Genomic DNA, 14,080 nt, shown 5'->3' with positions numbered 1-14,080 from the left:
AGTGCTACTTTATTGACTTGACTATCAGTTATCAGTGCAGTTTCTGTTTTCCGTTCTTTCGTTCCATCTTTGAACAGTTAGCCATTTTCATGACAAACATTGAGAAATTATTCACATTATTAGACTAATTATACAAATAAACCTTATCTCCTTAAGATAAATGTCCAGAAACACTAAAGGACATAGCGAAATAAAGATAAATAAATAAATAAATCTGCAATCTTCAGAGGTCTTCCAGAGGACATCAGAATAGACATGTTGATAACCCTATCACAAACAGTAGTAAACAGACCAATAGAATCACGCCAACTGAATCAATCCAAAACAAAGTACTTAAGTGTGCATGCTAAAATAAGACAATATTATCACATTTAATTGAGATTAGGGACATGTTTGAATGACTTCCTGTTAGGTTCCTTGTAATAAAAGGTTTTTAGTTTTTACTTTTAGAGAAAAACTTTGCTAAAAGCGATCCTGTATATATAATTTATCATATCTCAGAAAATGAACATCTAAAAATCAGTAGTGTAATTGTTCAGATACATGGTTGTGTGTATCTCTCCCCTGGCCTTGACTTTCATTTCAAGGACTCAGACTAACTCTTTCCGAAACCTTTCTAGTTTAATCAAATCTGGTTTAATCAAACCTGAAAATCACAGAAAAATGTGTGAAGGGCAATCGATATGTTACTCAGTAAAAAAAAAAAAAAAAAAGATGGGAAGAGAGAAAATTCAGGATAATAGTTTTTATACGACTGTTCACATTAGACATTCTACTAAAAGTAACTCTGCAACTACATATCAACTAAATTAAAAGACTATCTGCTTAATATTTGCAAAACACTTTATTTTGATACTCCCCCAACAGACATTTTACTGACTATAAGTACATTTGCAACTACATATCAACTTCTACTATTCTACTACACATTCTACTAACCAGGGGTGCGTTTCCCGAAAGCATCGTTGGCCAACTATGGTCGCAAGTTCATCGCAATGCCCATTGAACTCTATTGGTAACGACGGAACTTGCGACCATAGTTGGCCAACGATGCTTTCGGGAAACGCACCCCAGAACCCAAACACCTAACCTTACAGTCTAATTCTCTACTGAGAGTTAGTTGAAATGTAGCTTCAAACTTACAGTTAGTCTAAAGTGGACCATCAAAATAAAGTGTAACCAAATTCAATAATGACATTCTAATGCAATTTGAGTATAATGCAGGTTCTGTAAAGATATTATTTGTTTATTTGCCTTACCAGATAACATGTTCAGGGCTCTGGTTTCATCAGATCTGCCATAAAAAAACACCCAAATTAATCATTTTAGGTGGCATTATAATAGCACTGAATGAATCAAAGAAACCTAATCATTTGAATGAATTGTTAATGCTGATATGCTGTTTATTGTATAAAAATATGTTATAAACTCTTAGAAGAAAAGGTAGAACCTTAAAGGGTTCTGTCGGGCACTTCATAAACCTTTTAGAGGTTCCCATCATGGGATCATTTTATGGATTTAGTTTTATTTTGATTAAATGTTATGAATGAAACAGCCCGTAAACATACTTTATCACTAAAAATTATTAAATAACATGTTAAATGTGAAAGTATTAATTTAAGGATTTCAACTTATATAGAACCTTTTTGGCATAAAGTGTTCTTTAAAATCAAGTCAAGAACCCTAGAAAACCCACTGAACCTTTTTTCCCCTTAAGAGTGTAGTTTTAAATATGAAATAACAAAAATTAGACAGTTTAACAATAGAGAATGTGGGAAGGACTATGACAGCAGCAAAAAGTGTGCTTCATTTTTAGCTAACGTTCTATTAAATTAAGAGAATTACCTAAATTTAGGAATTAAATGGGTCAACTTAGTTAAACTAAAGTGCAGATAGTATGTTAATCTCTTTTCATACCTACAAATCTGCCTCAGTTCCAATGAAGCTTAACTGATATTTTAATGCACTTGTGATAAATGTTGACATACCTCTCCACATCAGACAAAACCAGAGCAGAGACCACATCCACATCAGCTGGCCGCAGAGAATGGACTGTGAGAAGGATAATACGACAATTTATACACTGAAACCAAGCCTAGATGTTTATTTATAAGATTCTTGTAGATTCTCTTACCAGAAACTGGAGTGATAGGTGAGGGGGATGAATCAGCACAATACAGGGGACCAGACTCAACTGCAGAAACAAAACAAAACCTTATAAGCCACTGACACACATGGACAAACTGGACTCGTTCACATGGAAGCACAATTTTGGAGTGACAAATACATTTCTTTAAAAGCATTTCCTAAATTGCATTGGATGATTTGGATTTTTTTTTACAAACTCGAAGACTGAATATGCTCCTTGACAGATTAACTTCTCGAAAAAAGTGAAATCACCCCATGCATTTCTAAAATACCATCAATAAAGTGTCATGATAATAATCTAAGGAAGCTTTATGCATTCAATTGAAAGAATAGAGGCAGAATATCAAGAGATATTAAATACCTGCTGAACACATGCATGCTAGAAGGGCCAGGATCATAATCTGTGCAAAGGAAGAGAAAGTTCTATCTTTTATTCCCATGATGGAAAGAATCAATCCACTTCTCTGCTTTGAGCCGTCTGGAGAAAAGAGCAGTTCTGAAACTAAACTGTTCAAACGTTTAGTGACACCTGCTCTGGTATATGCCTGTGATCTTCCTCAATCTCGCAGACACGCCTCCTGTTAGTTTGCGTGTTTCAAGGTAGATGGGATTTATTATTATAGATCTGTCCTCTCATTTATCAAGGATTTTATTGGTATAACATTGACTAAGTCTATAGTTCTATGTTTTAGGATGATATAACAAAGAAAAAAAAATTCGCAGAAAAAAAGAAAGATGTTCATAAAACTGATGGTCCATCAGAGGACTGTGAAAAGTGGCTATTGGAAAGGCTTTGCAGAGTAGTTTTAAAAGGTACTATTCTTTGTTCCTAAATCTGTTTTAGAATACACTGTAAAATAAATTAAATTCAACACAACTTGATGCATTCAGATTTTTAAGTTCTCTTAACTATTGTCTTAAAAAGTTACACTTCTTTGTTTTGGCAATATAAACACATAGAAAGCAACTACAGATCAGAGATCTTGTTCAACTATTTATACTGAATATTAGGATATACAGATATGATATGTTAAGAGAAATATGCTATGTGCAAACACTTGACACGAAAACCTTAAAAACTATGACAATCAATAAATGTAAAAAAGATACGCTCTTAACATCACAATACAACAAATAACTAACAATAATGACAAAACAACAAGTTTTCTTAAAAAAAATGTCAGCAAAGAGCTAACAATAATCCCATAACAGTAATCACATAATTTATTCATGCTTCAGTGCATGCTGGGAACTCACAACCCTTAAGATTTCAGCAATTTTGTTCGAATTTGTTCAGACAGCTGTGTTTGACTGTGACAGCATTTGGGGGAATTCTGTTGGTCTAACATGGATGTAGTTTAAATTCACAATTCAATTCACATTTCTTAGTCTTTGTTACACAAAATGTCCAGTAAACTAGAAAATATATCGTTTTTTTTACACTGGCAATAAATGAGTTCCGACTAAAAACTTTAATTTCAGTGCCAATTATTCTATTTCAACAGTTATAGGCAACCAATATATAACCATGCTATGTCACCATGCGTGTTTGAGGATCAGGAGAGCATATCTCAAATCTGATTAGATATGATATAGATACTGAATGAGGAAAGTCATTAAGATTTGTGGAGATTTACAGCTTCTCTCATTGATAAGATAAACGTTCAACCCTGAGCTAACATTGGCAGAAAGAGGATAACAATTTTTTTAATTATGTAACGTCAATGTAAGTGAACTATGTTTTGATGCACATTTATTGTTACTGTAATCTAAATTGTTGTGATGATGACGATGTTGTAATCCTAGGCCTACAGGCCTTTTTTGGAAATTAAGTTAGATTTGTTAAGTGAACGAATAATTATCGTCTCTTCCTCGACTTTTCGTTTATTTAGCCTAATTGACAAAAAAAAGTTTTCAAAGACATAAAAATGTTTGCAAAACTACCCACCAGCAGATGGCGTTAAAAGATTGGACAGATAGTGGATGTTATTACGCATTGCAAATTCTGATCAGCGAATAGCGAAACAGCGCCATCTATTGATTCACATTGGAACACCTGCTGCTTCACATGTAAATCAATAGATGGCGCTGTTTCGCAGATTAAGCCGATGGTGGAGAATCAATGGGGTGGAGGAGAGAGGAGTGCGTGAGGAGAGCCCCGGGTCCACACATCACTGGATGCGGCAGCGGCATGTGGACGACAGACTCACCGGAGACGTGTGCGGGTACTTCATGTTGACCGGTCCGGGCACACACTGGAGCGCATGACCCGCCGTGATGGCCGGGGGACGCAGAGGACTGGTGGCCCCACAAAACACTTTTCTGGAAAATATTGTCCGACGGTCTAACGGTAAGACGCACCTCCACATCCAATACAGCGCACAAACAGAAAGAATATCAGCGGTAGTGTCGCAGATAAAAAGAAAGCAAGCGAAAACTTTGGGTAAATAAACAAGAGACTTAGAATAGACCTTTACATAAAGACAACGTAGGCTACTTTTGACAATATACTGTACACACTAAAAAGTTAAATGTGTCTGGCAACATGCAGGTGAATTCTGTAGTGAATACGTTTTAAAATAGCAAATTTATTTATTTATTTTTCGAACAAACGTTAAATAGCCTATATATAATAAGCTGTTTAGCCGAAGTCCTATTTTTTCTAGATTTCTTATATAGGCTATAAACATAAACATCTCACTTATATCAAATACATAATTTATTTGCATATTATAAAAATTATACAAATCTTTAAAAAGAGTAATGGGCTGCTGGAAGATATTATTCTGTAGGCTATTCTCTGCGTGACAGCCTTTACCCATTTGAGTTGTTCTCATTCATCCTTCCATCAGGAAGCTTTGTGGGAAAGAGAACAAGTTTAGGTTAGATTAATATTTAATAGCAATTAATATTTAAGAGTGCTGAAAGGTTGAAAACTGTCTGAGGATCTTCACCAGCACTATGGCATTTTTGCACCCTACTGTAAGGTCCTTAAAATAGAATCAAAGATCTCTTTTATTGATGTTTATCCATCAGGACCGCTTTTCTTATTTATGAAGTTCGGTTATATGCAAAAACATGCATTATGTCCATTTAAAGCTGACTGAACCTCAGCTGTCCACAAATGCCCAGTGGACACCTCCTCTGCCCCATCCACTTGAGCACTTAACAGTTCAGAGATCTCTAAACTTGTATTCTGCTTTCAAAAATATTGAAAATATGTAATTCTCATTTAAGTAGGACTTCTAATATTCTACAAACATTGATGTCTGTATATGACCTGTTTGGTCATATAGGGTTATGGATGGCCGTCTTGGAGAAGAACAGGAGGACAAATTCCTCTACCTTCTGGTGTGTTTGTGTTATTTTAACTCTTTTTCTGTTTTCTTTAACTTCCAGTTTGGACATTATCACATAGACACACAGGTATAAACCTCACTGAGCAGAATACTTGTGCTTTAACCTCTTCCATCCCTACATTATCTCTCTCTCTCCCTCTCTCTTTCTATCCTCCCTCTTTGTCTCTCTCTTTCCCCCTTCTACTTCCCATTTGACATTAAATATTGTTCTATACCAATTTCTGTTAATTTACAAACCGATAGTCTGAATTCTATAATGATAAGCTTGATTAAACTCTTTTGTGGTTAAAGTGGTTTAAACAGTGCTGTTGATATTTAAAAGCTGCTTAGTTGTGGTGAAAGTAACCATGCAGATGTTGCTCCCTGGTCCTCATTTAGCGCTGACAGCACTTGCTGTAAAATAACAAATGTTGGCATGGAACGTTTTTTTTTTTTTCCTTCATAGTGGTGCGTGTGAGTCCACGTGTGCGTGTTTGTTTCAGTGTGGAGTGCACTTCCCGTGTTTATGCTCAGTAGAGGAGAACTGTGCTCTGTGGCAAATCCACCACCATGCTCTTACATGAATTGATGTCATGGACCTGATTTATCCTTCACTTCTTATTCCGATGCTGCCCCTCCATTTTCTGTTTGTTAGGACATTTACTCATCTCACATTTACCCTCTACAAGCATTAGCCATAGAAAGATTATTTGTTGTCTGTGTGTTTGTCATATGTGCAGTCCAAGTGAAAAATGTTGCCATTCATGGTATGTCTGAATGAGGCAATGGACATATTTTAGAATGAAAAAAAGTACTAGAGCTGATTGCATGTTTTATTTTATTTTGTTATAGCTTATTTGACAATATATGAGTTCATTTTAGTGTTGAAATACTGTACAGTTGGGGTCAAAATCTGGAATTCAAAATTTTAACTTGAAATATAGTTTTATCATTTTTATGAATGCTTTTATTAATTTTTATGAATGCTGTCTAAACCATTTCTACTGTAAAAACATCTAAACTCAATATTTTGTTTCTTTTTTGCATACTTTTTGTAATCTTCATATTACAAAGGACAACGCTTTAAGTCAATTTCTTGCTTTTAAATACTGTAAGGGTCTTCACTGGCCCTCATTTGTAACTGACTAATTCTCTTATATCGGATTACAAGTTGTATAGTGTTACCGTGAGCTTGCTCAAGCTTTGAGATACATTTGTTAAAAGTGCTACTGGCTTACTCAGCAGTGGCTAAACCACTACTGTCAGCTAATCAGCTTGATAGCCTGCTTAACAAGCTAGCCACTAACACACTAACATTGACAGACATCACAGGAAAGGTTAAAGCAAGGTTACAGAGATGAAACCCACTACAGAGGACCCTGGCACAGAGAGTTTTCTTTTCAACACACTTTTGGAAAATACACTCAGACGTAAAAGTTGGCGTATAATTGGGAATGACGGGGGACAACCTTGAATTGCAGAAACTATCTCTGCAAAGACTCCCGTAGTGCATTTGGACCATGAAAAGACATAAAAGAGACATAGCAGAGTGTTTGAAAGTTTTGTGAAGATACTGAGGGTTTCAAAATGTGTGTTTTAGCCACTTTCTCACAGTATTATGGGTATCAGATCATATAATTCTGTTCAGCCAGAATTTTGGTTCTATATACACTGCCGTTCAAAAGTTTGGCGTAAGATTTTAAAAATGTATTTGAAAGAAGTCTCTTATACTCTACAAGGCTGCATTTAATTGATCCAAAATACAGTAAAACAGTAATATTGTGAAATGTTAGGCTATTTCAATATAAAATAACTGTTTTCTATTTTAATATATTTTAAAATGTAATTTATTCCTGTGATGGCAAAGCTGAATTTTCAGCATCATTACTACAGTCTTCAGTGTTACATGATCCTTCAGAAATCATTCTAATATGCTGATTTGCTGCTCAAGAAACATTTCTTAATATTATCAATGTTGAAAACGTGAAAATGTGCAAACCATGCTACATTTTCTGGATCATTTGATGAATAGAAAGTAAAAAACAGCATTTATTTGAAATATAAAACTTTTTTTTAGCATTTTGTAATGTTTACTGCTACTTTTGATCATTTTAATGTGTACTTGCTGCATAAAAGTATTAACCCCCCCACCCCCCGAAATAAAATCTTACTGAAACTTTTGAACAGTAGAATAAAACATAAGCTAGTTCATAACTGTACAGCCAAAAGACACCCAGGAAAGGCACACTGTGTATGATAAAACACATCTGTTTATTTTGGTGAGACATAAGTATTTAAAAACTGATGTAACAGTGGAAGTTTACGTCGAATATACAGATGTGATCAAGCATATATCATTTACTTGCTTATAAGTGTCTCAAACTAAATACTTAAATATCTTTAAAAGTTTTGATGCTACAACCCTGCAAACCTTGGCACATTCACCAGCAAATAGATATTTCTTAGACTTGTACAAACCTATGCACTTTGACTAGACAAGTCATCAATTATATTTGAACTCAATGTTTTAGGCAGATCTTTTACATTTTTTATGCACTATGGATCACAATAGTCTTTGGGTTGTTTGTGGGCTGTTTGAGGCTGAGGCTACTTTATGTTTCTTTCTGTTCACCTTAACAATAAAAAAAAAAAAAAAAAAAAACCTAAGGCAGGAAACTGTATGTGGACAAGGGATCGCAGAAGGAAGATTTCGAGATAAACTTGTCATTGTATTTTGAATGGGGCTGTACAGTAGTATAATGTGGCAGTGTTTTATGTGCTAAGGCAACACGTACTGCTGTGCAAAACCATCTCAGGCACAGACCAATAAAATAAGGCTGAAATACTCAGTGTTGTCATAAACATGTCAGATCAGTGGCTTTCAGCTGCCGTGACACTGTCCACTCATCTTGCCTCATGTGACATTGGCTGACCCCTTGCTTTCTTACTGTTGACCTTGTGCCTGGTTCCTCTCACCTGCTTTCTCCCCATACCCTCCTATGCTCTTTCCACAGACACAAATTTTGTGCTGGGGAATGCCCAGATCGTAGACTGGCCCATCGTTTACAGTAATGATGGCTTTTGTAAGCTGTCCGGCTACCATCGTGCTGAGGTCATGCAGAAAAGCAGCACTTGCAGGTATTAGACTTCACGCAGAGCTTAATGATGGTTTCATGTACTAGTTTTTATATCACATCATATTGATGATATTTTCTCTATAAAAGAGAGGAAGGTAGAGACAGTTCATGTAGGATTGCACTTGAATTTGAAGATTTACAGTATACATACAATCTACAATTTACAGTAGTATTGGATAACACAATGTACAAGATAGTTGAATTATGTTTGTAATGAAGTATGCCTACAATACAACCAGTATATGAACAGTGCAATATTGTATTACAATATGCAATACAATACAGTACAGTACAACCCTTCACCCTATGTGTGGAAATTGGGCAAGTAAGAGTGCAAAATAAATATTTTTCAGCAGAAAAGAAGAAAAATAACTTTTATACAGCAAGAATGCATTCAGTTGTTCACAAGTGACAGTAAACACATTTGTAATGTTGCAAAATATTTCTATTTCAAATAAACGCTGTTCTTTTGAAATGTCTATTCATCGAACAACCCTGAAAAATGTATCACAGTTTCCACACAAAAAATCATAATTAAATTGATAATATTAAGAAATATTTCTTGTGCACCAAATGATTTCCACCATATTAGAATGATATGATGCTGAAAATTCAGCTTTGCCACCACAGAAATAAATTACATTTTGAAATATATTGAAATACAAAAAATGTTTTTAAATTGTACTACTATTTCACAATATTACTGTTTTTAATGTATTTTTGATCAAATAAATGCAACCTTGGTGAGCATAACAGACTTGCTTTAAAACGGTTAAAAAAATCTTACTGACTTGAATGGGGTAGAATAAGCACAGTCTAATAACATATAAATTAACCTGTAAGTATGCATTCTGTTACATGAGCATTTTACTTGTTGCAGGTGCTAAATGTCAGAAATAGAATTGTATCTGTGAAATTGGCTGTCTTCTGGCGAGTTGTAGTTTAGTTATTGAGCCAGCAAGCTTTGAATTGACTTTTCCCTGATATGCCAAACACAAGACAAGCTCATTAGAGTCACAGTTTCAGATGCCTCAAAGAAAGACACATTTGTAGAGTCTCTTGAACATATCATCCCTTCCTCTTTGCTTCTTTCATCACAGTAAAGCAAAGCTGAACTTGTTTTCAGTAAACCTTTATCTGCCCATCATGACCAACAAATCAATTAAGCAACAGACTGACCCACCCATTAATTCACTTGTAAAATCTCTAGAGATCAAACATGAAAAATAAAAAATAAGTGAATGTTTGACCATTTACTCACTCTCAGGTTGTTCCAAACCCATGTCACTTTCTTTCTTCCGTGGAACATAATGAGAAAATAATAAATCACACAATTATTATGGCACTTTTTGTCACTTTTGAGTTCACTATACTCAAATGGTAATCAAAATACTCAAAAGTTTGACCACCCCTGGTCACAGTTCAGTTCTATTTTAAGCAGCATGACCATTCTGCTAAAGTTCTACTTTTGTGTTCCACAAAAGATACAAAGTCAACTACATTTGGAATAACATGAGTAAATGATACAATAGTTACACAACATTCTCAAAACCTGTATGAAAACTCTGATTGTGATTTGTATTTGTTTTCTCTTTCAGCTTCATGTACGGAGAGCTCACAGATAAGGACACGTCTGAAAAAGTTCGGCTGACTTTCGATAACTATGAGATGAACTCATTTGAGATCTTGATGTACAAGAAAAACCGTGAGCATTACGCACATACAGACCCGTACACGCACAAACAGAAGCACACACAACTGAGCAACCCAGCAATTCTGGTGCATAAATTTGTGATGCTAATTTATCAATGAATATGCATAAAGGTGTAAAACAGAGCCAAGACAGTTTTTACTTCAATAGAATTTTTTTCTGACATGTTATCTGTCACACATTTACAGCATGTTTAAATGTACGCGGGTGTGTTTTTCCAGGAACGCCGGTATGGTTTTTTGTGAAAATAGCACCTATACGAAACGAACAGGAGAAGGTTGTGCTCTTCCTGTGTACGTTTAGTGACATCACAGCATTCAAACAGCCAATCGAAGATGACTCCTCCAAAGGTACGTGTCGTTCATATGTATTTTGAGTGTGTATACTATCAGTGTATTTGTGAGTGAATGTTAACTGTGTCATTTCTGTGTTCAGGCTGGGGGAAGTTTGCTCGTCTGACCAGGGCTCTGACCAGCAGTCGGGGGGTCCTGCAGCAACTGCAGCCCACCGTACATAAAGGAGAGAATGTACATAAGCACTCGCGCCTTGCAGAGGTACATCTGTGTGTGCACATCAGACCGATACATTTCATTTTACGCCTGTGAGTGATTCTGGTGTGTGTCAGCATGTGTTCGCATCCATCAGTGTAAAAGATCAAACTAACACTAGGACGTATTTCCTCTCTCACTTTGTGCTTTCAGTACACACACCTTCTGCAGGGAGATTAATCAGATATGTGGGGTGTTTTTGAGTAGTCTACAAACCAGGGGCAAGAATTAACAGTATTGGGGCCAAAATGCCACCAAATGTGAAGAAATAACAAAATTCTAGACCTAATTCTATTCTAGGCGGGGCTAATTATACAATTATCACATAAAAGCTGTCATGCAATGGAGATGCCAGATTATGGTGGTGGTAGACAATAAATATACAATTTAATATGAGCAATTTAAAATGACTATATAATCTGCCCCAGCCAATTATATTCAGTAAATGAGTAAAAGAAGAAAAGACTGGTGTATTGCATAGCCACTTGAATGAATGAATGAATGAACGAATGAATGAATGAATGAATGAATGAATGAATGAATGAATGGATATGAAATATTGATTTGAATTTAAATGATTTTATTATCTTAAATATAGAGATTGCAGAGAGACTGAAAATGACCACAGCTGTGTAACACACTGTTACTGGTCAGAAGTATATGTTTGCCTTTGACAACAGTCATTATTCAAAAATATTTCACAGCTCAATACCATGATTGACCAATCAGAATTAAGTATTGTAGAGATCCAGGTACTAATAAATTATAGCAGAAAATTGAAATGGTTAAATTCATATTACCGGTAAGTAAATGTTAAAAATGTATTAGAATAATTTAAATGGAATGATAAAATATATTGATTGAAATGCTTCATGTAACCAGACCTACATTTTACAGTTAAACAAATCCACATTTTTATTCAACATTGTTTAATTTGAATGAAAGGAAGGTAACTGTACATATATATTTTTTTTACATAGTATGTTTCCATTTTTTCTTCAATAATATATAATCTTAACATTTATTCTAGCAAGGTTTAGTCCATTTTAGTCAGTGACAAGGCTTCATTGGTATCTGTTAAACAGAAGAGATGAGATGAGATGTTTTACAGGATGTGATTTTTCTTAGAGGCGAGTCTCCTGTACTGGGCATTACAGCCAAGACAGGTCATTCTTCTTCCTCTCCGCTCACATAAACGAGTCCACTGCCTCTCTCTCTCTCTCTCTCTCTCTCTCTCTCTCTCTCTCTCTCTCTCTCTCTCTCTCTCTCTCTCTCTCTCTCTCTCTCTCTCTCTCTCTCTCTCTCATGCAGGTTCTCCAGCTGGGCTCAGATATCCTCCCCCAGTATAAACAAGAGACACCCAAGACCCCCCCTCACATCATCCTGCACTACTGTGCCTTTAAGACCACCTGGGACTGGGTTATCCTCATTCTCACCTTCTACACCGCCATCATGGTCCCCTACAATGTCTCGTTCAAAACCAAGCAGAACAACGTCACCTGGCTGGTTGTGGACAGCATTGTGGATGTGATTTTTCTGGTGGACATTGTACTAAATTTCCACACCACGTTTGTGGGCCCAGCCGGGGAAGTGATATCAGACCCGAAACTGATTCGCATGAATTACTTGAAAACCTGGTTTGTGATAGACCTGTTGTCCTGCCTGCCTTATGATGTCATCAATGCCTTTGAGAACGTGGATGAGGTCAGTACGACAAATTTATTTGCATATAGACACACAAACATGAAAAAGGATTAATCAGTGATCCAATCAATATGTCTGTGTGATGAGTTATGGCATTGTTTTTGCTCTGGTTTTCCAGTATGCTGAAGTACTTGTTTCTCACAATGTTTAAAGCAAGAAGATATATATAGGAAGTGTTTAAATAAAGCAGCACACTGCAATAATTTCAGAGGCAGGAACATGTAGTTTATGTAATACGTCAGGTCAAGGAGTTTGCAAGTAAACTTAAAGAATATTTTTCGGTTACAAAAATAGTAAAGGTGAAATTCATCATTTTTGCTCTGTTAGCGCCACAGTGCAATTTAAAAAATAACTGTCTGCAAACTGGTTTCTCCCTCTGCCATTGGACAGACAAACAACTAACAATTATAGAGTGCTTCAAGGGTGACTTTTTTTTTTTTTTGTAGGCCAACCTGGAAGTTAGCATCACCCTGATTCCCTGTACAAAAAGTTCCATTGGTTTTTGGATGTTGCAAATGTTGCAAACTTTTGTGAATTTTGAAGCCTAAATACAATAGGCAGAGGTAAAAAGCAAAAGCTAAAGGATTACAATACAGTCGCATGAGTCAATAAGCGTCTAAAATTTTGCTGTGGGCTGGGGCCGGTTGCACCAGCTGTGCGTAAGTTATAACTTAGCCTAGTTTTGACGTAAATGGACACTAAGTTACGACTTACGCACTTCTAAATATTTGTGCGTTGCACCATTAAACTTAGTTGAAGCGTAACTCTACGTTTAAACTAAATATTTACGGCAGCCTCCGATCAGGAGTAACGGCTGGTATAAAATATCAAACACACTGAACTGCATCAATAAGCTATTCTTTTACCTGACAGACTTCAATTCTTAATACATATATAATGCAGACATTTACACTCGCTTACATTTTAAGAGAGAGAACATTATGTGAAAAGATTACTTTGTCAGAGGCTATCTTTAACACGAACCCATCCCAAACAGCGCGCCGCTGTGTGCATCGGTCCATGGTGTGCATGTCAAATAGCCTATCAGTCATAGTCAATAAACGTAATTTCTTATGCTTTTTGTATCAATATTTATTTATTGATCCTTATTCATTTCATTTCAAATAAAGTTTCTGAATGTTACATATAAAAACACTTATGCTATTCATGATCAAGTATCGTATTTAATGGAAACTTATTTTTACCGTTAGTAACGTGAGGCAAAAGAATGAAGGATAAACTGAAATTCACAGCATTTCAACACAACATCTGCTCACGTGTTTGAAGGCTGCTATTGGATAACCGAGGCTAAACGTCATATTATGCGACTACGAATTACTTTACGGAGAGCTTACGACCTACTAGCTACGTTCTGCCTTACGAACAAATGGTGCAACGGAATAAAGTACAGAGTTAGTTACAAACTAGCTAGTAGTTACTAAGCCTCTAGTGTGGACTTTACGTTCCAATTTAAGAAAGAACTTACGAACGGCT

The 14,080-nt window shown here is 35.8% G+C and overlaps 1 protein-coding gene across 1 annotated transcript in view; it reads left to right on the top strand.

Moving 5' to 3' along the window:
- Window positions 1–4,425: 4,425 nt before the first annotated feature.
- The window catches only part of kcnh1a (potassium voltage-gated channel, subfamily H (eag-related), member 1a), a gene marked incomplete at its 5' end in the record, with an annotated part of 45,947 nt that continues 36,292 nt past the window's right edge, over window positions 4,426–14,080 (top strand). The window contains 6 exons of the mRNA XM_081394000.1: window positions 4,426–4,498; window positions 8,501–8,624; window positions 10,222–10,328; window positions 10,556–10,684; window positions 10,770–10,888; window positions 12,194–12,586. Of these exons, the coding sequence (XP_081250126.1) occupies window positions 4,426–4,498; window positions 8,501–8,624; window positions 10,222–10,328; window positions 10,556–10,684; window positions 10,770–10,888; window positions 12,194–12,586 (945 nt within the window). The remainder of the gene's footprint in view (window positions 4,499–8,500; window positions 8,625–10,221; window positions 10,329–10,555; window positions 10,685–10,769; window positions 10,889–12,193; window positions 12,587–14,080) is intronic.

The sequence above is a fragment of the Scardinius erythrophthalmus genome (assembly GCF_964197995.2).
Source record: "Scardinius erythrophthalmus genome assembly, chromosome: 19".
In the NCBI taxonomy this organism is placed as follows: domain Eukaryota; kingdom Metazoa; phylum Chordata; class Actinopteri; order Cypriniformes; family Leuciscidae; genus Scardinius; species Scardinius erythrophthalmus.
The sequence above is the reverse complement of the archived record's forward strand: the minus strand, read 5'-3'. Positions and strand labels throughout refer to the sequence as shown.